Source organism: Balaenoptera ricei, chromosome 13 (genome assembly GCF_028023285.1).
Source record: "Balaenoptera ricei isolate mBalRic1 chromosome 13, mBalRic1.hap2, whole genome shotgun sequence".
Lineage (NCBI taxonomy): Eukaryota > Metazoa > Chordata > Mammalia > Artiodactyla > Balaenopteridae > Balaenoptera > Balaenoptera ricei.
The window spans coordinates 73,000,101-73,027,139 of record NC_082651.1 but is presented as its reverse complement, the minus strand read 5'-3'; the positions used below and the strand labels follow the sequence as shown (position 1 = coordinate 73,027,139).

Here is a 27,039-nt window from a genome sequence, read left to right as displayed (position 1 = left end):
AGGTGAAATGGAGCTTTTTAGCAAAATTCAAACACCTGATGAAAAAATACTGTAGTGCGTTTGACATGTTGAAAGAAGTCCAGTATAGCTGACACATAAAGAACAAAAGGAAGTAATAATTGCTATTTTTTACAGCTGGTACTTATTAAGCATTTACTCAATAAAAATAATGCATTTTATATGCATTAACTTGAACCCTACAATGTCCCTATGGGGAAGTACCAAGATCATCTTCATTTGACATGTAGGTATACTGCATATGGTTATAGGGTCAGATGAAATAAAATAAGGAGATGAAGTAGGCAGGGGCCAGATTATGCAGGGCCTTGAGGGTACTTTACGGAATTGGTCTTTATGGTAAGGCAACCAACTGAAAGAGTTTTCAGCAAGGTATCAGATTTGAATATATAAAGATCATTTTAGTTCCTGCCTGAGCAATATAATATTAGCTGACATTTCTAAATTGTTTTTTAAGGGTCAGGCACTATTTTAAGGCCCTTTGCAAGTATTAACTCATTTAACCCACAGCTACTCTATAAAATAGGAATTCTTCTTCTTCTCTTTTTACAAACGTAGAAACTGAGGCACAGTGAGGACAAGTGACTTGCCCAAGTTTACACATCTTGTAGGTGACAGAGCCAGGTTCCAACCCAGGCAGACTGACCCTACCATCCTCAACAACCACTTTGCTATTCTGCAGTCAAATGTGGTGCTGGATTAGGAATGGTAATAAAGGCAATAAAGACACATGGAGATATTTAGGAAACTTGGTGATGAACTAAGCATAGTGAGGGAGAAAGTGGGAAGTGTCAGGGATGATACCAATATTTATGAACAGCTTACTCATCAGGATAAAATAGCTGTGTGGTTTACTGGGAGACCATGAGTTGAGAAGCAGGTTTTAGATAAGGAGGTGAAGAGTTCAATTTAAAATCAATTTTAAGTTAGTTGAGTTTGAGGAGTTTCTGAGACAACCAATGGTAGGTAGTCACTTATGCAATCTGAAGAGCAGAAGGGAGGCTAGGGCTCCGGACAACCCCACGAAGGAATCCTTGCCTATTATCCTCTATCACACCTTGCTTCATACCATTCTTTCCTAGTTATCACAACCTGTGATTATTTTCTCTCTGTCCCCACGCAGAATGTAAACATATCATTGTAGATTCTTTGCTTGACTGTTCACTATTGTATTCCCAATGCCTGGCACATCGTAGCGTCCCATTAATAACTGTCCAATGAATGAATAAGAGACAGCATTGCAGAATCTTATCACAAAATCTTTTGACAGACAGGGATTCAAGTTCTCCTTGTACATGTCCAATGTCAAGGAATGCACTATCACAAAGCAATCATTTTTCAACAGGTCTCTTAGAAAATTCTTTTAAGTTCTATTTCAAAACACTTACTTGAAACATTGACTTATTGGTGTGGCCCACTATGTGACCCTCCTATCTGGTGGCTAATGATCATGTTGCCTGCTCTTTCTGACCCTTAGTTCCTCTATATCACTTGGCTTGGATACACACCAGTTTGTCATTGCCCTTGACATGTGGCATCTGAAGGTGATCTTCCAACTCCCTCAGTCGGCCTCCCCCTTCACACACACTGAGGGCCCACAGTGTGTAGAGCAGGACTGTCAACTTCCTTGTTTAACAAGTATAGTTTTACTAAAAGCAGCCCAACTTCATTAAGTCCTTCTTATTCACTTAATAATGACTTACAGCCAACTAAAATGCCATTTTAAAAAACATTTAGGTATATCAAAATATTTAAGGGCACCCCAAGGAATTTGGTAAACAATGACCCAGTTTCATTTTCATGTCTGCTATTTCAAAAAGGGTCGCTTTCTAAGATTCAGCAATGTGTATCAAAATTCAAACCTGTCATATTTTTATCACCCCCTTAAGAAGTCTATCCCAAGGAAATAATCTACAAAGTTTCATTTTTAAAAAGTCAAACGCAGCATTACTTATTTTAATATAAAAACTAGAAACCAAGTACCATAGCATAGGATAATGGCTAAGTCAATAATCGTACATTTGTTATTAAGTAGCTATCAAAAAGATGGTTACTAAATCTATCCCATATTATTAGAGTAATTCTATGGGAAAATGCTTATAAAATAAGTGGATAAAACATCCTACCTGCAGGATGATTACAAATGTGGAAGGAAACAGATTAAAATATCAACAGTAATTTGGTCTGTGTGGTGAATTGTGGTAATTTTCCCCAAAATTTAATAAATGCAAATTTTATAATTAAAATTGATTAATTTATAATAATGTATAAAATTGACTTTCCTTTGGCCTCTGACTCTGCTTTTATGTTCATCAGGTAAGATTAAGGCCCTTTTCTGTTTCACAAATGAAACGAGAGGTATTTTCTTATATCATAATAAGAAATAAGTTGAGCAGTGAAACAAATTAATAAATATAATTATTCAAACAGATATTCCTTTCATAGATATGATTATAGAAAACTAGAAGTTGTCAGTGGCTCAGAAGAGTTTAGAGAAAGTATAAAGATGTACCGGGGAGAGGAAAGGGAGAAAGAGAGAGACAGAGGGAGAGAAGGAAAAAAGAGAGAGAGAGAGAGAGAGAGAACCATTGCTACTGCATGATGTAGACTATCCCGAAGTAGGAAATCATGGGAAAAGCCTGGGTTCGAAGAACAGCAGAAAATAGCCAAGGCAGAAATAAACATACTTTATAAATAGATGAGTGAAAAGGGGTTATGTATGCAAGAAACAAGGAGATTGGAGAACAGTCTGGCAGTTCCTTAAAAAGTTGAACACAGAGTTCCCATTGAGCCAGCAATTCCACTCCTAGGTATACACTCAAGCTAAATGAAAATACAGGGTAATGCAAACACTTGTACACAACTGTTTACAGCAGCATTATTTGTAATAGGCAAAAAGTGAAAACAACCCAAACGCCCATCAACTAATGAATGGATAAACAAAATATAATATAAATAGAACGGAACAGTATTCAGCCATTAAAAGGGATGCAGTACTGATGTATGCTACCACATGGATGAACCTTAAAAATGTTAAGAAGCCAGTCACAAAGGACCACATAGTGTATGATTTCATTTACATGAAATGTTCATAATAGGAGAATTGATAGAGACAGAAAGCAGATCAGTAATAGTGTAAGGCTGGGGGGAAGCAGAGAGCTTGTGGGGCGACAGCTAAAGGGTACCAGATATCTTTTGGGGTAATGAAAATGTTCACAACTGATTGTGGTGATGGTTATAGTACATTGTGAACATACTAAAAACTATTGAATTATACATTTAAAATGGGCAAATTGTATGGTATGTGAATTGTATCTTGATAAGTGTTACCAAAAAAACTCTAAAAAACAAGGAGAATAACTTTGGAAAAGCAGGTGTAAAATACAAAAAACCCTTGCAGAAATAAAAGTCAGTAAGAAAATAGGTGAGAATGCACCTATCTGAGGTCTAAAGACTAAATGAGGAAGGCAAGGCTGTATTAGCTGCCATTCAGTGAGGGTATGAGAGAGAATAAGTAGGAGGTAGCAGAAGATGAATAGGTATGCCTTTGGAATGTTCAGAAAGGTTCAGTCTATATTACACTGTGTGGTAAAACTTGGTGTTTAAAGTGTGCTAAACACTGTGGCAAACATTCATGTCATCAATTATCTATTTGACTGGTAAAATTCCCATTGCATGAGAGATTGGCATAACTATAATTATGACTAATTCACTTTTGTATGCCCTGCAGCACTTAGCTTGATGCCTTATACACGGTAGGAACTCAATAAATATTTGATGAATGAAACTAACCATCAGAGCCAGACTCAAGGCTCTGTAATTACAAAGCATAAGTGAGGCCAAATTTTAGCCATTAAAAAAACCCAGAACATTATTCCACATTTGAAACATTTTAATGAATGTTTAAATGAAAGTTTTAATTTAGTTAACTAAAATATACACAAGTATAATTTAGTAATCTAATATGAAAGTAAAAAGATCTATCTGAAAGGTAAGGACTTTCTGAGAAATGCTAAGAAAATGTAACTTTATTCTTAATAGATACACCACAAAACCGACATTTTACATTATTTTGGTTACTTCAAAATTTAAATTCAGCTTGCTTTTCAATTAATTTTTTTTTATAACAGATGCTGAATATGACCTATTTTTTCCCCTGACAATATCAATAGGCCGCTCAACTACATGATACAAGTTTTTTGCATTTAATTTAAAAGACTATGGCTCAGTGTTTAAAAAATAAATTAATAAAAGAGAAACATTATTAGGAAAAAAATGAAAGCACATTCACCACATAATAAAAAAAAAAATCATTCCTTCAAAATCAGAAACCAGTGTGAGCATTATTTCACTTACCCTACTTGGAAGCATATAATTCCTATATACAAATAAAGTAGAACCTATAGACTGGAATGATACAGTGGCTATCAATAATTAGGTGCTAGTTGACAAAATAAACAAAAACGAATGGAACAGCACATTAAAGGAAACTTGTTTTTAGCTTAATTGTTGGTGCAGAATGCACGGCCGGGGCCGGCTGCCTGGCGGCTGCTTTAGCTTTGCTGGCTTGGCTCGCTCGAACAGCAGTTTCCAAACGCACTTTCAGCTCGGGAGCCGCTCCCATTACTGTCTTGAAAGCATGTGGATACAGAGGTCCAATATGCATTAAATTCTGGAGTGCAAACTCATGAAGATCTTTGGAAGCTGTGCTTGCTGAGGCAAAAGAATTTTCATCCAGCAGGTAAGAGATCAAAGTGGGAACTAAAAGAGCAAGTAATTGGACTCCTGCAAATAACAAAGATAAAGTCTGAAGATGATCACAAGTCTGAAAATTACAATAAACCTTTATTTAAAAACTAGGCAATTACTATGGTAGTCTGAATTATAATAAAATAGAAATAAATGTGCACGATCTAATTTTAGACCTCAATAATTATTCATAATTAATATTGAATACTTACTAATTGTCCAAGCCATGTTAGGGGAGGAAATCAGGTTTGATTTCCTGTTAAGATTATATATTTTTCATTTATGTTAATTTGTTTTATTAAAAAAATACTGGCTAAAAGGTTAAAAAGGAATGAAGACTTTATAATTGTCATCTGGTAAAATGTATTTTGAGAATAAAATTATGAAAATTTTAAGGGTATTCCAGAATAGGGAGGTTGGAGATTAGAGGGAATCGGGAACAGAAACCTGAAGCATTCATTAGGAGGATACCATCAAAGGAATGAGTGAATATATACATTAATGTGATGGCAACCATCTCCCTTCGGTTTTTGCATGGCACTTAGACTCAGATTTAGTTTTAATTTTTAAAAAATGACAATTGCTTATTCTACCTCTTAGAAGTCTTGCTATAGTACAAAACATCTGTTATCTGAGTGAAGCAGTCCCTTAAAAAATGAAGAAATCGTGATGGTGCTTACTGTTGATGTAATTCACTAATACTAAATACTAGAAATTGGTTGGAGAATTGAAGCTACACTGCTTTGGTTATTTCATACCTTAAATTAATTGACTCTTAAATGGAAAATTAAAGGGTTATTTATTTAATGAACCTTGAAGTCTAATTAACTATTAAACTATATTTAATTTCATGAATAATACATAAATATATTCTGCTGTTAAAAGAATTCAAACAATAGAGAATTATTTGAAAAAGTATAAGACCCTCTTCCCTAACTAAATTAGGGCACCTGTTCAGGAACTGATCTCTAGAGTCAACTCAACTCAAACATATTTAAATACTGACTATGCAAAAGTCAATAAGCTCAGTGTTAAGATTACAAAATGAATAAGATTTAGTCCCCATGTTTATGGAGTTTACAGTGAGTAAAATAAAAATAAAGATAAAATTATGTTGAGTTACCAAACATGGGCCATGATGTCAGTCATAACATTTCTACCCAAATAATCTGTTACTATCTAGTTTCAACTAAACTTATCAACTCTTCCCAAACAGCTCTTCTTCCTGACCTTTCCAGTTTTAACGTTGCTTCCATGCTTCTTCCAAGTAACACAGTAATATTTGGCTCTTCTCTTTCTCTTGTCCCCATAACCAATTACTCGTCAAGTCAGAGCAACATTTTTCATAATCGCTTCTGTATTCTTCTCTTCCACTGTAATAGTTCTGGATTATTATTTTATAGGTAAGCTATCAGCAGTAGCTTTTAAAAAATCTCCACTACCTTTCCAATTTTGTGTGAAACTCTTTCAAGAGAAGAGGAAAAATTTTATGATAGTAAAAACTGATGTAATTTTTATCTGGAGAGTAATCTAGCAATATATATTAAAAGCCTTAGAATGTGCATTCCTTTTGTCCCAGTAATTTCACTTAAAAAAATTTACCTGATAGAAATAATTAAAAAATGTGTGCAAAGATACCTGTACAGGAATACTCATCTCAGACTTCCCTGGTGGCACAGTGGTTAAGGATCTGCCTGCCAATGCAGGGGACATGGGTTCGAGCCCTGGTCCGGGAAGATCCACATGCCGCTGAGCAACTAAGCCCGTGAGCCACAACTACTGAGTCTAAGTGCCACAACTACTGAAGCCCGTGCGCCTAGAGCTCGTGCTCTGCAACAACAGAAGCCACCACAATAAGAAGCCCGCGCACCGCAAGGAAGAGCAGCCCCTGCTAGCCGCAACTAGAGAAAGCCCGTGCTCAGCAACGAAGACCCAACACAGCCAAAAGTAAATAAAATAAAATAAATTTATATAAAAAGAAAGAATACTTATCTCAGTTATTTATGATCTTGAAAAACTGGAAACAGCTTAACATTCAATCATAATGTACTAGTTTAAAAAGTACAGTCTTTCTGTAATAATTGTCATATTTTTTAAGATAAATTTTAGATTGTGATGAAATTAAGATTTAGCAGGGAATAAAGAGGAGTAAGTTTTAAGCTGCATACGTCTCTGGTTAAATGGATGTATGTGGTAGTTCTTCATTAAATTAAAAAACAATAACTTAAAAATTTCAAATTTTGAGGTATTTTAATAAGGATGTTTGGCATCATTAGTGCTAATCTGGTCCTATTTGTCCTATTTGTTAAAAAGCTTTGACACCTCTATTATGAACACCAAAATATATTATTTTTAAAAATCTATTAGGCAGGTATATTTTCCCTGGTTCTTAAAGAGTACATTCCTAGAAAATAAAAAAAGCCGTGGGTTCAAATGCCATCGGTAATTTAACCTCTTGCTCTTAAAAAATAAACATAAATCAACTCAATTTTGTTAGCATCATGAGCAAAGACATTAATCTTTCAGACAGTAACCACCCTTAGTAAACTTACTGTTGCAATGGCCTGTGTCAAATAGCAAAGAAGATTTATATATAATACAAATCTTCGTTTTAGACTAGTGGCTTTTTAGAGAAAAATACTTACTGTTATGTTCTTCCCCAAGAGCAACCAATGTTTCAAGAACTTTGATTCCTTCTTGAACAGCTAAAAGTTCTGTATTACTGGCTGGTCTGTTTCTCTCAACAGCTTTTAGCTTTTCAACCACTATTGGAGCTAATGAATGGATGTAGGGGGTTGAAAGGGCACGATTGGAATGCTGAAAGACTGAGAGGAGAAGCTGGTAACATTTGGCTTGAACCTACACAAGAAAATCATTTTATTAATTTACATGTGTGACAGTTCTTATCTGCTCTACAATCACACTGCATCTTAATATATACTGAAAACAAGCAATACTGCAGGATGAAAATAAAAATGTGGGAAGAATTAATGCCATTTCTACTTACAGAAATGGAGTAATAAAACTTCCAACATGCTAACTAAATAAAACTGAAAAGAAATTAAACCAATAAACATTCCTTATATGTTAACTCCCAAATTACCACTGCTAATATAATTTGTGTATTTCTATAGTGTATAAGAAATTAGAGACCAGGAATACTAATTTGTGTTTTTAATTCTTTCTTTAATTTACAAATCTCCCTCCCACTTTAACCTAATATATTTAGTATGGAAGGCTAATATTTGAATGATGTCAAACAAAGCTATAAAAATATATTACTTAGACACCTCAACTCCATTTGGATTCCCTGGAAATGACTGCTTAAACCAATTTAAGTGTTCCAGGCCTAGAAAGTAAGGTCTCAGTGGCTCTACTTTAGATTAGAAAGACTTCATGTTAATAAGAAACAAACAAACAAACAAAAAAAGGAAGGTCCATCAACACATCAACGTACGTGAAAAATATTGAGGGGAAACTGTTTCAGTGCTTTGGTGGAAGAAAAGCTACGAAACATCACTGGACATAAAAAATGCCTGGGGAATATTTTTAAAATACAGATCTGTGGACCACACTTCTGGAGACTCTGGTTTAGGAAGATAGTGGTAGATGTAACTAAATTGCTTTTTTTCCTGATGTGCAGCAGGTTTGAGAATCATTAGTTTAGACACTAACACTGTAAAACAATAAAACTTATTTTCTAGAAAACAGAGTTTCCAATAGGCCCATTAAAACATGTTATAATATATATTTATCCTTTAATGTGTCATTATGTAAACAGTGAAAAACAGAACACATAAAGTCTCTACCAATATAGGCCAGGGTTGAGCAAATATTTTAGATACTGGGCAATTTCTGTAGATATAAATAAACATATACATATCTCTCCTAATGCTTAAACCAGTGATCTTTTCCAGTTTTCTGTTGAAAAGTCATATAGCAAATACTTAAGTTTTCATTTGATGTATCACAAATTTTAATGAATCAATCTGAAATTTTCTTGATAAAGTGGAAGGTTTAACACTATGTTTTAAGTGTAACTTACCCATGGGTCACATGAATTTAATGCGTTTTTAAATCTGCTCATGCAGCCGTTCTGCAGTGACTGGACTCCTATTATTTCACTACCAGCAGACCACAGGAAGAGTGCAATTGCTGTTAGCATGCTTACTTCATCAGGCATAGGCATAGAATCTTCTGAAATATATGAATAATGAAATATTGATACATATAAAAATGAAAGCAATATGCTGTTTCTAAAATGTTTTGAAATTTAATTCTTCTGAAAAAGAATAAATATATGTATATGTATCATTAAATCACTTTGCTGTACACCTGAAACTAATACAACATTGTAAATCAACTAAACTCCAATATAAGACAAAAATTTAAAAAAATCTTTCATTCTTGAACAATGACCCTCTCTCTCTCTGACTTTTTTTTTTTTTATATATATACAAATTTATTTATTTATTTATCTTTGGCTGTGTTGGGTCTTCGTTGCTGCACGCAGGCTTCTCATTGTGATAGCTTCTCTTGTTGCAGAGCACGGGCTCTAGGCGCGTGGGCTTCAGTAGTTGTGGCTTGCAGGCTCTAGAGCGCAGGCTCAGTAGTTGTGGCTCACGGGCTCTAGAGTGCAGGCTCAGTAGTTGTGGCGCATGGGCTTAGTTGCTCCGCGGCATGTGGGATCTTCCCGGACCAGGGATCGAACCCATGCCCCCTGCATTGGCAGGTGGATTCTCAACCACTGGCGCCACCAGGGAGGCCCTGTATCAATGTTAAATTGCCTCAATTTGATAATTTTCAGTGGTTATGTAAGAGACTGTTCTTGTTCTTAGGATATCTGTGAAGTATTTAGGAGTAAAGAGTCATGATGCCTTCAATGTATTCTCAAATGGTTCAGCAAAATTAATAATAATATCAACAATAATAATATGTGGATTATAGAAAAAATAAAACATGCAACAAATGTTAACAACTGGTGAAATCTAGAAGGGTATGCTGAAGTTCACTATATTATTCTTGTAACATTTTAAAAAGTTTGAAATCTATTTCAAAATTGAAGGTTTTAAAAATGAAAAAAAATATTATATTTTATAATATATAAAAAAATATTATATTATATATATATATAAATATATAAATAAATTATATATATATATATAAATATATATATATATATAATATATAAAAAATATTATATTTTTATATATTTATATATATATATATATATTTATATATATTTATATTTAATTTAATATATATATTTATATTATATTATATATATATAATATATATATATTATATAAATATTTATATATTATATATATATATAAATATATATATTTATAAATATATATATATATATAATATATAAAAAAATATTATATTATATATATATAAATATATAAATAAATATATAAATAAATTATATATAAATATATAAATATATAAAAAAATATTATATTATATAATATTAATGAAAAAAAATCTTAAGAGTGATTCATTACATCCATGGAGGGGTGTGTGTGTGTGTGTGTGTGTGTGTTCACATACATACACTGGCACATTTTTTAAAGTGGAAGTCTCAGAATTTATAATAAGAAATATGATTTCCATAAAGGAAATTCTCTATTACAAAACTCTTCTCGTAAAGCAAGAAATTCTGCTTGCCTTGCTTACATCTACTATAAAAATACACCCATGGCTTTGATCCCTACTTCATGCTGACTGTGCCTACTGAGAATTCAGTTCTGGACAGGTTATCGTAGGCAAGTTAATTATCTTATCATATACCTTTAAATTCATCTAACATGAATGAACTAGGATAAAATATCAAAACCTTCTCTTATAATTGACAATTTAAAAAATATGATTATTGATTATGGACACCCCCATGAAAACTGAAACAGTATTTATATTTTTAAATGAATTCTTAACTACTTTTTCTTGTTCTATCAATGTACACACATATACATTTACATTCGTATATAATTATGGCATTTAATGTTTCTTTAGTTTGTTAAAAATCTATGCTAAAAAGAAAAATATTAACTCATGATAAAGCTAAATAGTTTTAGTAACATTAATAAAACTAGTTAAAGTTTTCCCTTCCAAATATTAATACTAAAAAATTTCAGGTGATATAAGTAGTACATGGTTTGTTTAAAATATAACAAATGTATGGGAAAGAAAATAAAACTTGTAATACTACCATCTAGCGATAGTTTAATTTCTAGGTTTTTGATTAATTCCTTCTGGTCTGGGTTAGTTTCTTTATATATAATTATTTATAAACATGATTTTTAATAGATATAATGGATATATAATCCAAATGAGTATACCATGATATATTTAATATTTTTTCCCACTGCCAGATAGTTACATTTATCACTTTTGTATTTTCAATATTATAAAATAGACTGTGATAAATAACCTTGAACACAAGTTTCTGATCAATAAGGTCAGAGTATGAATTTTTTTTTTTTTTAATTATTAGCACCTTTAATTATTATTTATTTATTTTTTTGGCTGTGTTGGGTCTTCGTTTCTGTGCGAGGGCTTCCTCTAGTTGCGGCAAGCGGGGGCCACTCTTCATTGCAGTGCGCGGGCCTCTCACTATCGTGGCCTCTCTTGTAGCGGAGCACAGGCTCCAGACACGCAGGCTCAGTAGTTGTGGCTCACGGGCCCAGTTGCTCCGCGGTATGTGGGATCCTCCCAGACCAGGGCTCGAACCCGAGTCCCCTGCATTAGCAGGCAGGTTCTCAACCACTGTGCCACCAGGGAAGCCCCAGAGTATGAATTCTTAAAGGCTCTGTGTATATTTTGCAGAATTGATTCCCTGAAAGTTTAAACTGTATTAATTCCCTTCAGCAAAGTATGAAAATGTTCTCCTGGTATCAATTCCACCTGTACATACTCACAATTTTTTAAAATCAGTTTTACAGGTAAAAATTTATATTACTTTGTTTTTGTTTGTATTTCTTTGCTTATATAATAATGTGGCTAACTTTTTTATATACTTGGTGGGCATCTCTATTTCCTTTTTAATAATGTGTGCTCTTTCCTTCTTTCTTAAAAGACTTCTTTGTACATTAATGATATTAACACTGACATAAATATTATTTTCAGTTTTTGATCTGTCTTTTTTTTAGGTATCTTTTATTTTTTTAATTTTTTTCTTCCAGTTTTATTGCGATACAATTGACACACAGTACTATATAAGTTTAAGGTGCACAGTATAATGATCTGACTTACATACATCATGAAATGATCATCACAAGTTTAGCGAACATCCATCATCTCATATAGATACAAAATTAAAGAAACAGGAAAAAAATCTTTTTCCTTCTGATAAGAATTTTTAGGATTTATCAACCATTTTTTAATGCTATCACTTTTGACAGGTAGACGTTAAATTCTATAGTCCAATACACTGATATTTTCCTCTATGATATTTACCATTCACTTACACTTATATAGTCCTTTGTCATTCTGACATAAAGGAGTCACCTATATTTTCTTTGTTTACCTATTTTAAAAATTTTACATTATCATTCTAACTTACCTCATATTTACTTAGAGTCATGATATAAGGAGAGGGCCTAACTGGAACTGATATCTGAAATGGCTAATTGACACAAACCATTTGAAGAATAATGAATGTGCCCTTATCATGTATTATATTCTCATGTGGATGAATGTCTGTTTTAAAACAATCTCTTCTGTTTCATTGCCCTATCTGTTCGTTCTTGGGCCCACTCCACAGTTTTAGATAGTGTGGAAATGTTTTAGTAGGCAATATGGCAAATCTTTAATTATTATTCTGTTTTCAATCCTTTCACATTTACCACAGAAATAAAATGAAAGAAAAAGTCAAACACAGAAGAAAAATGGACAAAAATGTGAATAAGCATTTTCCCCCAAATTAGACACAAACATGAAAAATGCTTATACTCAGTAGGAAAATGAAAAATGCCAATTAAAACAGTAAGATAGTACGTTTTACTTATCAGATAATGAAATTTAAACGTCTGAAATACCATGTATTGGTGGGGATCATGCACTGCTGGTAGAAGTGCAAATTCATACAGCTACTTTGGAGAGCAATGTGGCAATGTCTGATAAAATTTAAATGTGTCGTCAATTCCACTTATAGGGGTATGCCCTAGAAAATCTCATAGCACATGTGCATAAGGAATTTATAAGGATGTTCACTGAGACAATTTTTATAATTGGGAAAAATCAGAAATAACAAAAATATCCATTGTTAGGGGAATGAATAATAATTGATAAATATAAGTGATGGGCAACTATATAGGAGTTCAAAACAATGTATAAGAGTTTTATATGCACACGTCCTTTCTTTTTGGGGAAACCTCCCAAAATGTATATAAGTGCTAAGACAAGGGCATTCAGAGTCAATATCCAGAATGGGGAACTAAAAGTTCACATCTGAAAGATGGGACGAAAATACTTCTCTGAGTTGATTCAGATATATAGCAGTTTTCTGATGAGCTCATTCAATTAGTTATTAGGGAACAGATATCCTAATAAACTTTTAAAAATTTAAAACTGATTAGATTACCTGGTTGAGAATATTCTAGGATGCATGCGAGAGTGCTACGAATTAGAGCTGTCCACTGTTTTTGAGTATCCTCAGTTTTGGCCATTGAAAGTGTCACAATACTTTTGATCCCTTGAAGAGCTGCACTGACTGGTGGAGGAACCTGATTATCTGCAGACTTTATCGCTGTGTCTTTCAATATTCTTGCAATTAAAAACAGAATCGTGGGCAGGATTGTCATACATCCTGAAATAAAAACAAATCAGATTGCCTCATAATTAATAGTTCCCATATTATAGTTATTTCAATTGTTTATATTTTTTATGGTTTAATATTATTTCTTTTCCTTGTATTTATACAAAATTTACTGCATTACTATTACTATAATTCAATGTTTGAAAAAAAAAGAAAGTCACAAGTTATTTCAAAAGAAATATTTTCTTTCTTTTCCCAGCTTGCCTTGTTTTTATTACTTCTAGTATTTCACCTATTTAATAATCATGCCCTTCATAATGAAAATAAGGAAGAAAGGTAGAAAAACAGAAGGAAAACACTACCAAATACTCTGAGAAGTACCTGAGAAACTTGGTGAATCATGTAGCAATTCCAAGACAAGTAATCAATCTCATTGTACTAAGTGAACCTTAGTACTAAGTCAGTCAATGTAGTAACCAAGTCAGGAAACTGATAAGAAGACTACACAGGTAAGCCAAAAAGAGATGAAAGAATCCTAGGATTTGTAGCTGAAAGAACTTTAAGGTAATCAAATCAACCACCCACTTAATGAAAGACTCCCTTCACCGCTCTGACATGCAGCCACTGTAGTCTGCCTACAGAACTTCGATGATGGAGAATTCATTGTTTTCATATCTGTAGGCTTGTGTTGAACTGAAATTTACCTTTATATATCCTGATACCATCTCTACCTTCTAGATACAACAGAGGGAAAGTCTACTTTTCCATCCACTAGTTCTTCAGGTATCTGCAGACAGCTATTATCTTTTTCAGCTATAATTCTTTTAGTTGCTCCTTCAAGTTGGTTGTCACTCTCCTCTGACATTTGTTAGTTTGTCAGCGTTGCTCAAGAGTAGCGACCAGATCAGAAAATAAAGGGTTTAGTAATTCCACTTTATGTCTATCTGCTAACATTCGATGTCTTCCCTCAAACTGTGGTTCTACCTCTTTGCTGAAGTTTGTTTGACATGTATCTGAAAAGGGTATCCTGGGTTTTTGACTTCTTAAATCTTTAGTCTTTCTTTATAGGCTCCTAAAGGTAAACAAACCCTTAAAAAAACCCCTACTTCTCCTTTAAGATTTAAGAGGAAAATAAATCATAATAGCACTTAAAATCAAAGGCAACCTCATCTCTAATACAGTATAACACATTTCCAAATAGTGATCAATACCGTACCAGCAGGTGAACAAAGGGATGGTAAGTCAGAGAGTATGGTAACTGTGGCTGCCACCAAACGAGCACTTTCTTCTGACAGACGAGTTTTAGTGGCTACGTGACTTGGAGAGTCCGACATCTTGGTACTGAGATGCGGCATATGCCGCACTAAAATGAACATCAACAGCTCCATAGTTGCAAACACAAGAGATTTTCCAGGAATAAGACCACCACTGTCACCTCCTTCTCCTAATACGGGACAGGACTCTTTTTCCATATCATCTTCATCTTGGGTAAAAGAAAATTTGGTGAAATTTCCAGCAAACAAAATAAAAAATAGTAGATGAAACAACACAATAAGCATACTTAATAAATTCTTTCGAAGAATTTACAACTAAATGTTTAACTGATGCCATATGTCCTTCTCAGAGTAATTCTCTGCCTGACTAGAATTCTGTTTATTTACCTCTCCTTAAAAGTAATGGACAATTCATTTTTTACTTCGAAAATTTTTATTAGGTATTTTTTATTAGGAGTGTATTTCATAACAGGAGTAACACATATGTTAGGCTGAAACGTGTGAAGTTGACCCTTTTGAAGGTGAAAGATAGCTGAATATGAGCAATTCCATTTGCGTCATGCTAAGGAAAGCAAAATCAATTGCAAAGCTTCTAAATGTATGGTTAAATTTTTTAATTAACAACTTCCTGGCATCAATATTTTAAAAATTAGAGTACAAATAAATCTACTTCAATGTTAGTGTAATTTCTAGTGCTTACTTAGTGTGTTTCTTTTTTCTTGCAAATAATCCTGAGCAGCTCTTACTATCTGTTGCACAACTCCAGTCACCAGCAGCTGGACGGATGGTGGATTCCAGGTCAGTAGGAGGCGGTGTAAAACACTCAGCAACTCAACACCAATCAGCTATTATAAATTAATACAGAGAAATTAATTTTAATTTCAAAGGATACATTTATATTATTAAATCTAAGAAAATATACATGTAAAAATAAATAAATTTGGTAGCTAAAATTAATATATTGGACTATGTAGCAAATATTATAACAATCTTGAAAAAGGGTCATATTTTATCTGAACATATTTTCAGTCAAAAATTACATTATGTATTTAAATAATTTTTCCATTTAAAAATGGTCATTCTCCTATTTCTTTTCTCTTTAGGACTAAACAATATTGCTAGCATCCAGTGCCACTAAAATTTATGATTTCCAACCTAAGTACCCAAGAGTAGTCTACCAGAAATTCTGGCATTCTGGTGAGTCCCTCTCAGATTCATCTCAGAACTATTACAAACTTCTACCGCTTACTACTCACTTTAAAAAGCCTCTTACAATCTTCCACATCAAACCCATCCAATGAACCCACCTCAAATTTCAGAGGGAGAAAAAAATTTAATTGCAACCAAAGCCACTTTTACCTCTTTCCTTAAGATCAAGTGTCCAGCCCCTGTCCAAGACTGATTAATCTTTCCTCATATGCCTGCTACCCCATCCTGTTTGACTTCCCAAGGATTCTCCAAGGACATCAATCATACCCCGTATGTTGTCAACCTCGCTCTCTAGCTAAGCTCCTCTTCCCCAGGATAAGTATCTGCTCAAGTCTTTCCTATCTAATTTCCCCCCACACCTCAAAAAACCTCTCAGAGCCTTCCATCTGCCCCCATGTTCTCTTCTGTCTCTGTCTTGTTTCTTCCTTTCCCAGACCGAATGCTGCCACTTCCTTCACTCTCTCATTTACTCCTCAATCTTCTATAATCTGGCTTGATCCACCTGAGAAAACGCTATGCCTGAGGTCACCAATAACCTCCATGGGACTCTTTTCTGTCCTTATTTACTGGATTCTGTCCCTTTTGAGACTGTTGTCTGTCCTTGAAACTCCCTCATCTTTGATAATTCTGTTGTTGTTTTTTTCTAAACTGGCATCTGGTCTTTAGTCAGTATCAGAGCACCAACAACATGCTAAGTCCTATGCCCCGTGCTGTGGATTTAGTGGTGATTAACTCAGACTTGGATTCTGGATTCTTTTGGTTCTCCTCCTTCCTCTCTAGTTGTTCCACTGCTGATTTATTTCCTTCATCTCAATCCTTATTTGCTATTTATCCCTAAGGTTCCAGTCTTGGCCCTCTTTCCTTCTTCCTTTATTCAGTTTTCGGAGGCCAGTGGACTCATTATCTCTCTGGAATTATGAAAATGGCCTCATAATTGACCTCCCTCCTCCCTTTTCATGTCTTAAAAATCAACCACTACAAGATTGATGGGGTGATCAAATTTATGTCTGTTGTATTTCTGGAATACACATTTAACCATGTCATTCAATCTACTATATTTACACTCAGTTATTTTGGTTTTAACATAATATGTCACACACCTTCATTCATAGATTAAATTTTATTGGTTTGACCATTTGAAAACAACCCTCAAGTTTCCTGCAGTAATCTGTAGTTTAGCTGAGGCACAGCTTCAGGCTACAAGGCTGGGGTACAAGAAGAGTTCATCAGTGAGTGAAGCTTGTAATCACACAGCACATGCTTTGTTTTGTTTCATTTGGGGTTTTTTTTCGAGCAGCACTATGTGCAAAACTAATTTTGATATAATACAATAATGAGAACTTTGCTTTTTATCTGTTTGTGTTTTATGGAAAATTATCCCAAGTGATACCATTTGGTAGTATGGTGTTCAAAGAAATGGTTATTACGAAAATAAAATTCCTAATTAAAAAGAATAACAAATCCAGTGGTAACTTGGTTCTGTAACATGAATAAAATCCTCTAAATACTCCATACATAAATTAGAAAAAGCAATTCATTAAACTTTTTAAATAAGTACTTGAGTCAGCGCATAAAAATTTCATTAAATGAGAGATAAAACTTAATCATTTAAAAGTGACATAATTTATTTAATAGCCTTATGAATCACTTCAGCCCTTTATTAGTAGAATCATTAACTGGGACTGAAGCCATCCTTATTTATTTATTTAATTTTATTTATTTTTTTGGCTGCACTGGGTCTTCATTGCTACGTGTGGGCTTTCTCTAGTTACTGTGAGCAGGGGCTACTTTTTGTTGCAGCGCGCAGGCTTCTCATTGCAGTGGCTTCTCTTGTTGTGGAGCATGGGCTCTAGGCGTGCAGGCTTCAGTAGTTGTGGTGCATGGGCTCAGTAGCTGTGGCTCATGGGCTCTAGAGTGCAGGCTCAGTAGTTGTGGCGCATGGGCTTAGTTGCTCCACGGCATATGGGATCTTCCCAGACCAGGGATCGAACCTGTGTTCCCCACACTGGCAGGAGGATTCTTAACCACTGTGCCACCAGGGAAGTCCCTGAAGACATCCTTTAAATTTTTAGTTTTACTTGACTGCTGATGAACTGATCAAAGAAGGTACAGTGACAATCTGTAGTCTAGCTGTGCCTGGTCATCCAACTTTCAATATAGGGTCTTAGATGAAGCCAAAATCCTGAATGCTTATTATATAATACTTATTTCATATGTGAGAAAATTATCTTAAGATAAATACGATGAATACAAAGCATAAATTATCTATCATAGAAATATACTGTACCTGATCTTCTGCAATATGGATTCGGGCATAAGGAGAATCTAGTAAGGTGTGTAAGGCCTGTAGACAAGCTGTAACATGTTCAACAGGCTCCTCAGGTCTTGGGGAACAAAGGAACTGTATACTCACGCCTGCAATGTACAAAATAAACACACAGGTTTGTTAATATAAAACACTTTGTTGCTTTGACACCATTTTTTCCCCCACTTTCACCTACTTAATTTTGTTTACAGATTACTTTTAACATACATTTATTAATGCCTTAAAGTGAGTTCAAAATGATTGTCAAAATAAGCAGCCAAACTTAACACAGGTTGTAGCTCTGCAAGGAGGCTAATAATCACATTGGAAGGGGATGGGGGAGTTCCAAGGTCACCTTGATTAAGAAGTTATTTAAAGACATTTTAAAATAATACATTAAGAATAAATTTATGAAAATTATAAAATTAATTCTCATTAAATGAGTGACAAATTCTTAAGTGTTAAAAGAGCACCTATAGGGGCTTCCCTGGTGGCGCAGTGGTTGAGAATCCGCCTGCCAATGCAGGGGACACGGGTTTGCGCCCTGGTCTGGGAAGATCCCACATGCCACAGAGCAACTGGGCCCGTGAGCCACAACTAATGAGCCTGCGCGTCTGGAGCCTGTGCTCCGCAACGGGAGAGGCCGCTACAGTGAGAGGCCCACGCACCGCGATGAAGAGTGGCCCCCGCTCGCCGCAACTGGAGAAAGCCCTTGCACAGAAACGAAGACCCAACACAGCCAAAAATAAATAAATAAATAAATAAATAAATTTATAAAAAAAAAAAAAAAAAAAAAGAGCATCTATAAAGCAATCATAAATAAGAATCATTCAAATTTGCTTTAACTTTACATTTTATTATTTCCTTATGGGGCAATTTGTTAAGTGTCAAGTAAAAAGAAAAGCTGTTGAAAAAAAATAGTTTACTTTTTTCCCTTGAAAATTATTCAATATTGCTCTGTGAGTGAACATGACAGAGAATTTTTAAAGAGTAGTTTTTAATAATTAAATTTTTAAATAAAAAATTCAGTTAATTTAGAAACTGTGCTAAAAATCCTCTTTTTACTATCCCTTCTCTGAACTATAACAATTTTTTCCATAGCATTAAAATGAAAGATATGAAGGAGTTCAAAACATGCCACACCAAAATATACCTTCTTGGCTGAAGGCATTTGAGAAATAGCAGATGCAGGCAGGGCTCTCTGTCCTCCTTTCTACCTAAAAGCAGGTCATAAAATTTCTCATGAGAAAGGTGCCCTCTCTGTACCAGGGAGAAAGCATTCTTACCACCAGAGACTGGGAGTCGATGTTGAAATAGACCTGTCCAAACAAAACTACTAACATAAGCCTGATCTTCCATTATTTCCCCCATATATTTCCTCATTACTGTCCCACAACTTACCACGCCTAGCCCAAACCCCTTTGTCTTGTCATACCCTCACAATTTATTCTTGTTTGTGTAAAACTGTATACAATCTTCTGGACCTAACGGCTTCTTCAGGTCTTCATTTTCCTTCTAAAGACTCCTGTGTACATGTAAAAATATTAAATAAATTTGTATGCTTTCCTCCTGTTAATGTGTCTTATGTCAGTTTTATTCTTAAGCCAGTCACAGATCTTAAGAGGGTAGAAAGAAGTTTTTTCTCCCCTACAGATACACATTTTCAGAAGTGATACATCTTGAAATACATTAACATGGCTCACCTACCTAAAATCAGATGCATTCTGTCTTTGTTAATTTCTGGCAAAGATTTAGAACTAGGCGTTGCTCCTGATGCTTGGTTTAAATTGATGGGTGTAGAACGTTTTTGTAAACCTGATATTGCTGCTGCTTCTGCTGACTCTGAACATGTAAATCCTGTGCTATTTAACCAAAGTGCCACTGCATGGAGAACTGGGGCCCAGGAATTCCGATAGTGAAGTCTAGCTGTATCAATAGTCTCAGGAGTATAAAATGCTCCACCTATAAAGCAATCAAAAACATTACTTCTATTATACTCATTTATGAACAACTACCTTAAAAAAAACCTGTTACATACTATCTTAGTCCATTTGGGCTGGTATAAGAAAATACCACAGACTGGGTGGATTATAAACTACAGAAATTTATTTCTCATAGTTCTGGAGGCTGGAGGTCCGAGATCAGGGTGCCAGCATGGTCAGGTGAGGGCCCTCTTCCTGATTCATAGCCAGTGCCTTCTTGCTGTGTCCTCACAAGGTGGAAGGGGCCAGGGAGCTCTGTGGGTTCTCTTTTACAAGGGGACTACTTCCACTCCTAGGAGCTCCACCCTCATGACCTAAGCACCTCCCAAAGGTCTCACCTCCTAATTCCATCACAACAGGGATTAGGTTTCAACATATGAATTTTGAGGTGACACAAATATTCAGATCATAGCACATATAAAAGAGCAATTTGGCAAAGAGATTCTCGTACAGCGTTATCAAAACTAGCGTCTTTCCTGCAGCTGCTGACCTGGAGTGCCTGTCACTTCCTCGCTGATGCTAGGGTTTCCAGCCTTTTCGCTGCAAATGCTGATGCCTGTGAATTCCCTCTACCTTTCCCTACCCGTGGTCCTCTTCCTCAGGCTTCCTCTTCACTGTTGCCAGCAACTCTTAAAACCCTCATCACCTTCCCTTTCTCTCATAGCCAGGGAACTCTGTCTCTTCTTTCTTTTTTACTCTTCTGCAAATTCTTCCCCTCCTCCTGCTTTCTCTATCAAACTGAGGACTGCCACATCTGTCCCTGCATACACACACTGACCAACACAGCAATATACTTCATCATGGTTATGCATAATGACTTGTTATGCACAGTTATTTAGAGTAACCTAGCTCGTACAGTTATTACTGTAACAGTGACAACATTTTTGCTTGGGCTAACAAGTTTAATGCCATATATGAATTCACAAATTCAGTATGGAGAACATGCTCTAAATGAGAGAATGTCAAGTTTAAGTCCATAGAAATTTTACATGTTATTATTACTATTGTTGCTAGTCTCCACCAATTCCATTTTGTTTAATTACTACTTTGAACTCTATTAAAAGCAAAACTCTAAATGCAGTACTTACCATCTGGGGGTAGCTGACTAGCAAATTCAGCTGGTAAAGTTAAAAGCGCATAGTCTTTTAATGCTGCCAACCACAGGCGACTGAGTGTTGGCAGTTCAGGTTGTACGAGTGTTATTAAACTGTCTGGTGGTAGTTCATCTATGGTACTGTAATCATCATCATCATCATCAGTATTTTTAATTGCTCTTTTTGGTTTTGACTCTGCTTCTTTTTTAATATTCATGGCAACCACATATACCTAGTAAGATATACAGGAGGAGAAAATAACAAGGCATAATATTAAGAAATGACATATTCTAAGTTGTTATTATACAGCTGAATCATCGAAAGTGAGTACAGATACTAGAAAGTATACAACTTTGGGATTTCTGGATAACCTCAAAAGAATAATTCCACCTGCTTTGGAGGCAATCGTTTTTTTTTATAGAGCTGACTTCTGACTATTGCTCTCACAGCATATTCCTTGAGTAGGGTTCTCTGAATTTTTTCTGGCTTCTCTTGTTCTACTTTACAAAGCCCCCCCCCCCCTTTATATGTGGTTTTCTTTCTTTTTTTTTCTTTTTGCCATAGTGTATAACTTCCTGTTTGTTACCTTTGCTTTCATAGATTTATTAGACACAATTAGACAGCAGTCAAAGAAAAAAGCTGAGGGGAGGGGGGGGAAGGGCACAGAAAGGATTTCCATAAATATCCTTCAAAACCCCTTCTTATATAGTCCTTAAGTGATATTTAGCAATCTAGTCCTTGCAACAGATGGCTGAGCCAAGAATAATATAATTTACTGGCCAAATATATTATCTGTATCTTTTCTCTCCACTTTATAAACCAAAAAGATGTATAATCACAACTTCCTAGAATATAATCTTAAAGATTTTTCTTTGCTGAAGTTATTTTTGTTTGTTTTCTTTTGTTTTTGTACATACATTTTGGCTTTGGCAACTGGCACGTAGCTGAATTACACATCAATGATAAAGCTAAAAAAAAAAAGGGTGGGGGGAGCAAGAGTAAGAAAGAAAACTGCACTAGATAAAAATCTTGAGAAAACTATTCCCCCTACACAGTGTCATTTTCATTGTTTGTAAGACGAAGTCTATGCATGTGAACAGGGACACTGCAGCTTCTTGATGGCAGGGTCTTATCTCTATTCCTACAATGAACAGACAGTTATGGCATGGTAATTGACTAGATTAGACAATGATTACAGGAAACAATGAATCTTCATTTTTGAGAAGAAGCATTCCTTAACGCTGTGATGGTCTATAACAGTTACAGTAGGTTAGTCATACTTAACACCTGACAATTTAGAAGCAGAAGCCACCTAACTTTTGGAGTAGGGACTCTGAATCTCAAGTTATAAATGTATCACATTCATATTTTCTACTGGTTTTAAGCTCGCTTTCTTCCCCTAGATTTATTATTATGCTGATTTTAAGAAAGTATCTCAATAAGCACTGTAAGTATACTCAGCCATTCACTCATCAAACCCTTCTTAGGTGCTTACTCTTGCCTTGCCTTTGCTATTGCGCTAGGGCCTGAGGCAACAAAGACAAATAATACATGGTTTTCACCTTCCATGGACTCACCGACTGATACAATGAAAGGAGAGTGAGAAAACTGCTGAGAGAAAGGGATGTTTTTTTAAATTTGTTTTAAATGACCTATCTTCCCACCTCACTACACGCAGTGACTACGTACGCCGCCTGGCACCTAACGGACACTCAGTGGTTTGAGAAATGAATGAATGAATCACAGGAAGCACCAAGGATGGAAGAATCTTAATGGACTATGAAAAGGTGAGACAGTGGATTCAAAGACAAAAGTTCACCTGTTCACAGGCAAAGATGGAAGGGGGAATTCCAGGCAGAGGGAATATAGAGCAAGAGCACAAGAGATAGAAACGAGCAAGGCGTGCTGAGGAAACTACAAGTGTTTGGTATTAGACTGAGCACAGAATGTAAGGCAGAAGTAGCTGAAGACTGTTGGTAATGGGGAAGCGAAGGAGTCACTGCAGGATTTAAAGGTCAGTTGTATGTATTTTTCCTCGAATTTTAATTTAAAAAATTATACCACAAATCGTTTGAAAAATGAGTTTTTAAAATTACTCATAATTCTAATTTCCAGGTTTTCACACTCCAACTTTCTAAGTTGTAATTTTGTTGTACAGAGAATTTTGTATTTATCTATTTATATATCATAAGGGTTTCCATATGAATACTAGCCTTACTATAACTATTATTCTTAATGGCTGCAATGGAAGACATTATACATTTAACAATTTTCCTGTAGTTGAACTTTTATATATTTTTTTATTTTTTATTTTATTTATTTATTTATTTTTTGAACTTTTATATTTTTTTCTGATTCTTTTTAGCCTTGGGAATCTTAGAAAGATGAGATATAGTTTTCAAAGACAAAGGTGTTCAGTTCTTCACATTATAAGGTTCCAACTAAACATTTTTGTAAATTTCTCTCTTTTTCATATTTTGGATATTTTTCCCTAGGATAAAGTTCCAGAAATGGAATTACTGGATTAGTGATTATAAATACTTCCACGGCTCTGAAGAGACACTGCCAAATGCTTTCTAAAAGGGTTCTATATATTACATTGCTACTTGCAATATGAGAATATATTTTTTAGACTCGTTTTTAAAAAAAAATTGGGTTTATTTTTCTTATGAGATATTACATACAAAATATAGAAGAATCAGAAGCATAAGTAAAATGAAGAAAATAAAACCAGACACAATCCTACTACTCAGATGTAATACTGTTAACATTCTAGCCATGTTGTACATACCTACTCAGTCTTTTAAAAACTATGTTTGTATATAATATTATACTCAATTTTCTATTCACTTAATACCATCATCTTTGGATCAAGAAATACATTTATTCATATATTGCCTTTTTTTTTTTAGAATGATAAACAACATCGCAGCAAACATCCTCATAGCAGAATCTTTGTGTCTATCCTTGATATTCCTTATGATAAATTGGTCAACTAATGTGTACGATTTTAGAAAGTGCTTTGATAATACAGTTGACCCTTGAACCAATGTGGGTTTGAACTGTGCAGGTCCACTTATACATGGATTTTTTTCAATAGTAAACACTGCAGTACTACATGTCTAATAAACAGCTAAAAATATGGGACTGGAATGTAGGAGAGAGGTATTGCTAGAAAAGCAGAATTAGAATCTTTAATATACAAGTTAAAGCTACTGGGTATGGGTGTAGATGACGCTACCCATAGAGTATGAAGAGTGAGAAAAGGGACAAGAAAAATGCCAATATTTAAAGAGCAGGCAGGCAAAGAGAAGCCAGCAAGTGATGCTGAGAATGAACAATGAAAAGAAAAGAGGAAAACCAAGGGAGTAGTGTCACGGAAGTCAAGGAAAACAAAGTTTCCAGAGGAGACAATATCAAATGTTATAGAGAGGCTAAGTAAGACAGGTTGAAAAGTGTCCAGTGATTTGGAGAATTATATTATTTGTAACTTTAGTGAAATAATTTCAATGGAGTGCTGAGAGTAAACCCAGATTGCAGGGGATTGAGAAGTGGGTGACTAGTTGAGGACGTGAAGATACTGAAACTCGTTCAATGAACAGAGGTGTGAAGAGGAGAGCGAGTAGAAGAGGACGAGAAAGCAGAGGGAGATGCTGAGATACAGAAGTGCGGGTGACGGAGATACAGAGTGGGGGTGACTGAGATACAGAGGCGGGGGTAAGTGAGATACAGAGGCGGGGTAAGTGAGATACAGAGGCAGGGTAAGTGAGATACAGAAGCGGGGGTAAGTGAGATACAGAGGCGGGGTAAGTGAGATACAGAGGCGGGGTAAGTGAGATACAGAGGCGGGGTAAGTGAGATTCAGAGGCGGGGTGAGATACAGAGGTGGGGTAAGTGAGATACAGAGGCGGGGGTAAGTGAGATACAGAGGCGGGGGTAAGTGAGATACAGAGGCGGGGGTAAGTGAGATACAGAGGCGGGGGTAAGTGAGATACAGAGGTGGGGGTAACTGAGATACAGAAGTGGGGTAAGTGAGATTCAGAGGCAGGGTAAGTGAGATTCAGAGGCGGGTAAGTGAGATTCAGAGGCGGGGTAAGTGAGATACAGAGGCGGGGTAAGTGAGATACAGAGGCGGGGGTAAGTGAGATACAGAGGCGGGGGTAAGTGAGATACAGAGGTGGGGGTAAGTGAGATACAGAGGCGGGGTAAGTGAGATACAGAGCGGGGTAAGTGAGATTCAGAGGCAGGGTAAGTGAGATTCAGAGGCGGGTAAGTGAGATACAGAGGCGGGGTAAGTGAGATACAGAGGCAGGGTAAGTGAGATACAGAGGCGCGGTAAGTGACATACAGAGGAGGGGTAAGTGAGATTCAGAGGCGGGTAAGTGAGATTCAGAGGCGGGTAAGTGAGATACAGAAGCAGGGTAAGTGAGATTCAGAGGCAGGGTAAGTGAGATTCAGAGGCGGGTAAGTGAGATACAGAGGCAGGGTAAGTGAGATACAGAGGCGCGGTAAGTGACATACAGAGGCGGGGGTTAAGTGAGATACAGAGGCGGGGGTAAGTGAGATACTGAGGTGGGGGTAACTGAGATACAGAAGCGGGGTAAGTGAGATTCAGAGGCGGGTAAGTGAGATACAGAGGCGGGGTAAGCGAGATACAGAGGCGGGGTAAGTGAGATACAGAGGCGGGGTAAGTGAGATACAGAGGCGGGGGTAAGTGACATACAGAGGCGGGGGTTAAGTGAGATACAGAGGCGGGGGTAACTGACAGCACTTAGCTTGGAACAGTCCCCTCCTGAGACTTATGCTTACTAACATCTACTCTCATCCTCCAGGTCTCAGCTTCAGTATCGTTTTCTCCAAGCAGCCTCCTCTGAGACCTCAGACTATTTTAGGTGCCTCTGCTGTGTGTTCACCACAGTCTGGACTTCTCCTATAACAGTCATTATTTTTGTGGCACATACTCGTCTACTAGTTTGTTTTTCTCAGTAAACGTAGAACATCTGGCTTGTGCACCACTGTATTCTCAACTTCTAGCCTGGCACAGAGCCCATGTTTAGTAACACCGTTGAATGAATCAGAGAGTGGGAGGTAAGAGAATGAGAAAAGGTAATCCTAGGGTAGAGGAAAACTTTAAAGTAATAATAATTATTATATTAATAACAACAGGTAACATTCACTGTGCACATAAATAAGGTAGTTATTGAACAAAGTCATTATTACCTCATTTACTTCAAAATGTAATTCTGTGAAATGTGCATAATTATTATCCACACTTTAGGGCTGAGAAACGAGGTTTAGAGAAGCAGTTAAATAACTCACCCAAGGTCACATGGGTAAAAGGAGTTTTCAACTCGCATACATCTAAAGACTTGAAGGTAACAATCTGAGGAGCTGGAAAACTAACATCTTCAATTTTTTGAGTAAAAGGTAGAAGCAAAGATAGATCTTGAGTAGAGAAATCTACAATATATTGGGCCTTTGAGGAAAAGGACGAAGGAAAGGAAGCTAAGCAAGGAAAAGATTTACTAGACAACATTACAGGCTGAGGCTCGAAGTGCAAATTATTTAATTATAGAACCAAGTTACCCCCAAATAAGAAAAGCATCTCAAAAAAAAATGTGCATTAATAATTTAGTTATGTGAGGTT

General features: G+C 35.6%; 1 protein-coding gene across 4 annotated transcripts in view; it reads right to left on the bottom strand.

The window, feature by feature from the left end:
• Nucleotides 1-4,069: 4,069 nt before the first annotated feature.
• HEATR5B (HEAT repeat containing 5B) overlaps nt 4,070-27,039 on the bottom strand; it is an 88,916-nt gene continuing 65,946 nt past the window's right edge. For all 4 annotated transcript variants that reach the window (XM_059943598.1, XM_059943599.1, XM_059943601.1 and 1 more), the window contains exons 28-36: nt 21,387-21,624; nt 20,024-20,278; nt 18,299-18,426; nt 15,503-15,647; nt 14,745-15,011; nt 13,355-13,579; nt 8,813-8,964; nt 7,413-7,626; nt 4,070-4,803 (exon numbers count right to left, since the gene is read on the bottom strand). In XM_059943598.1, coding sequence (XP_059799581.1) covers nt 4,499-4,803; nt 7,413-7,626; nt 8,813-8,964; nt 13,355-13,579; nt 14,745-15,011; nt 15,503-15,647; nt 18,299-18,426; nt 20,024-20,278; nt 21,387-21,624 — 1,929 coding nt within the window. In that variant the 3' untranslated portion in view covers nt 4,070-4,498. The remainder of the gene's footprint in view (nt 4,804-7,412; nt 7,627-8,812; nt 8,965-13,354; nt 13,580-14,744; nt 15,012-15,502; nt 15,648-18,298; nt 18,427-20,023; nt 20,279-21,386; nt 21,625-27,039) is intronic.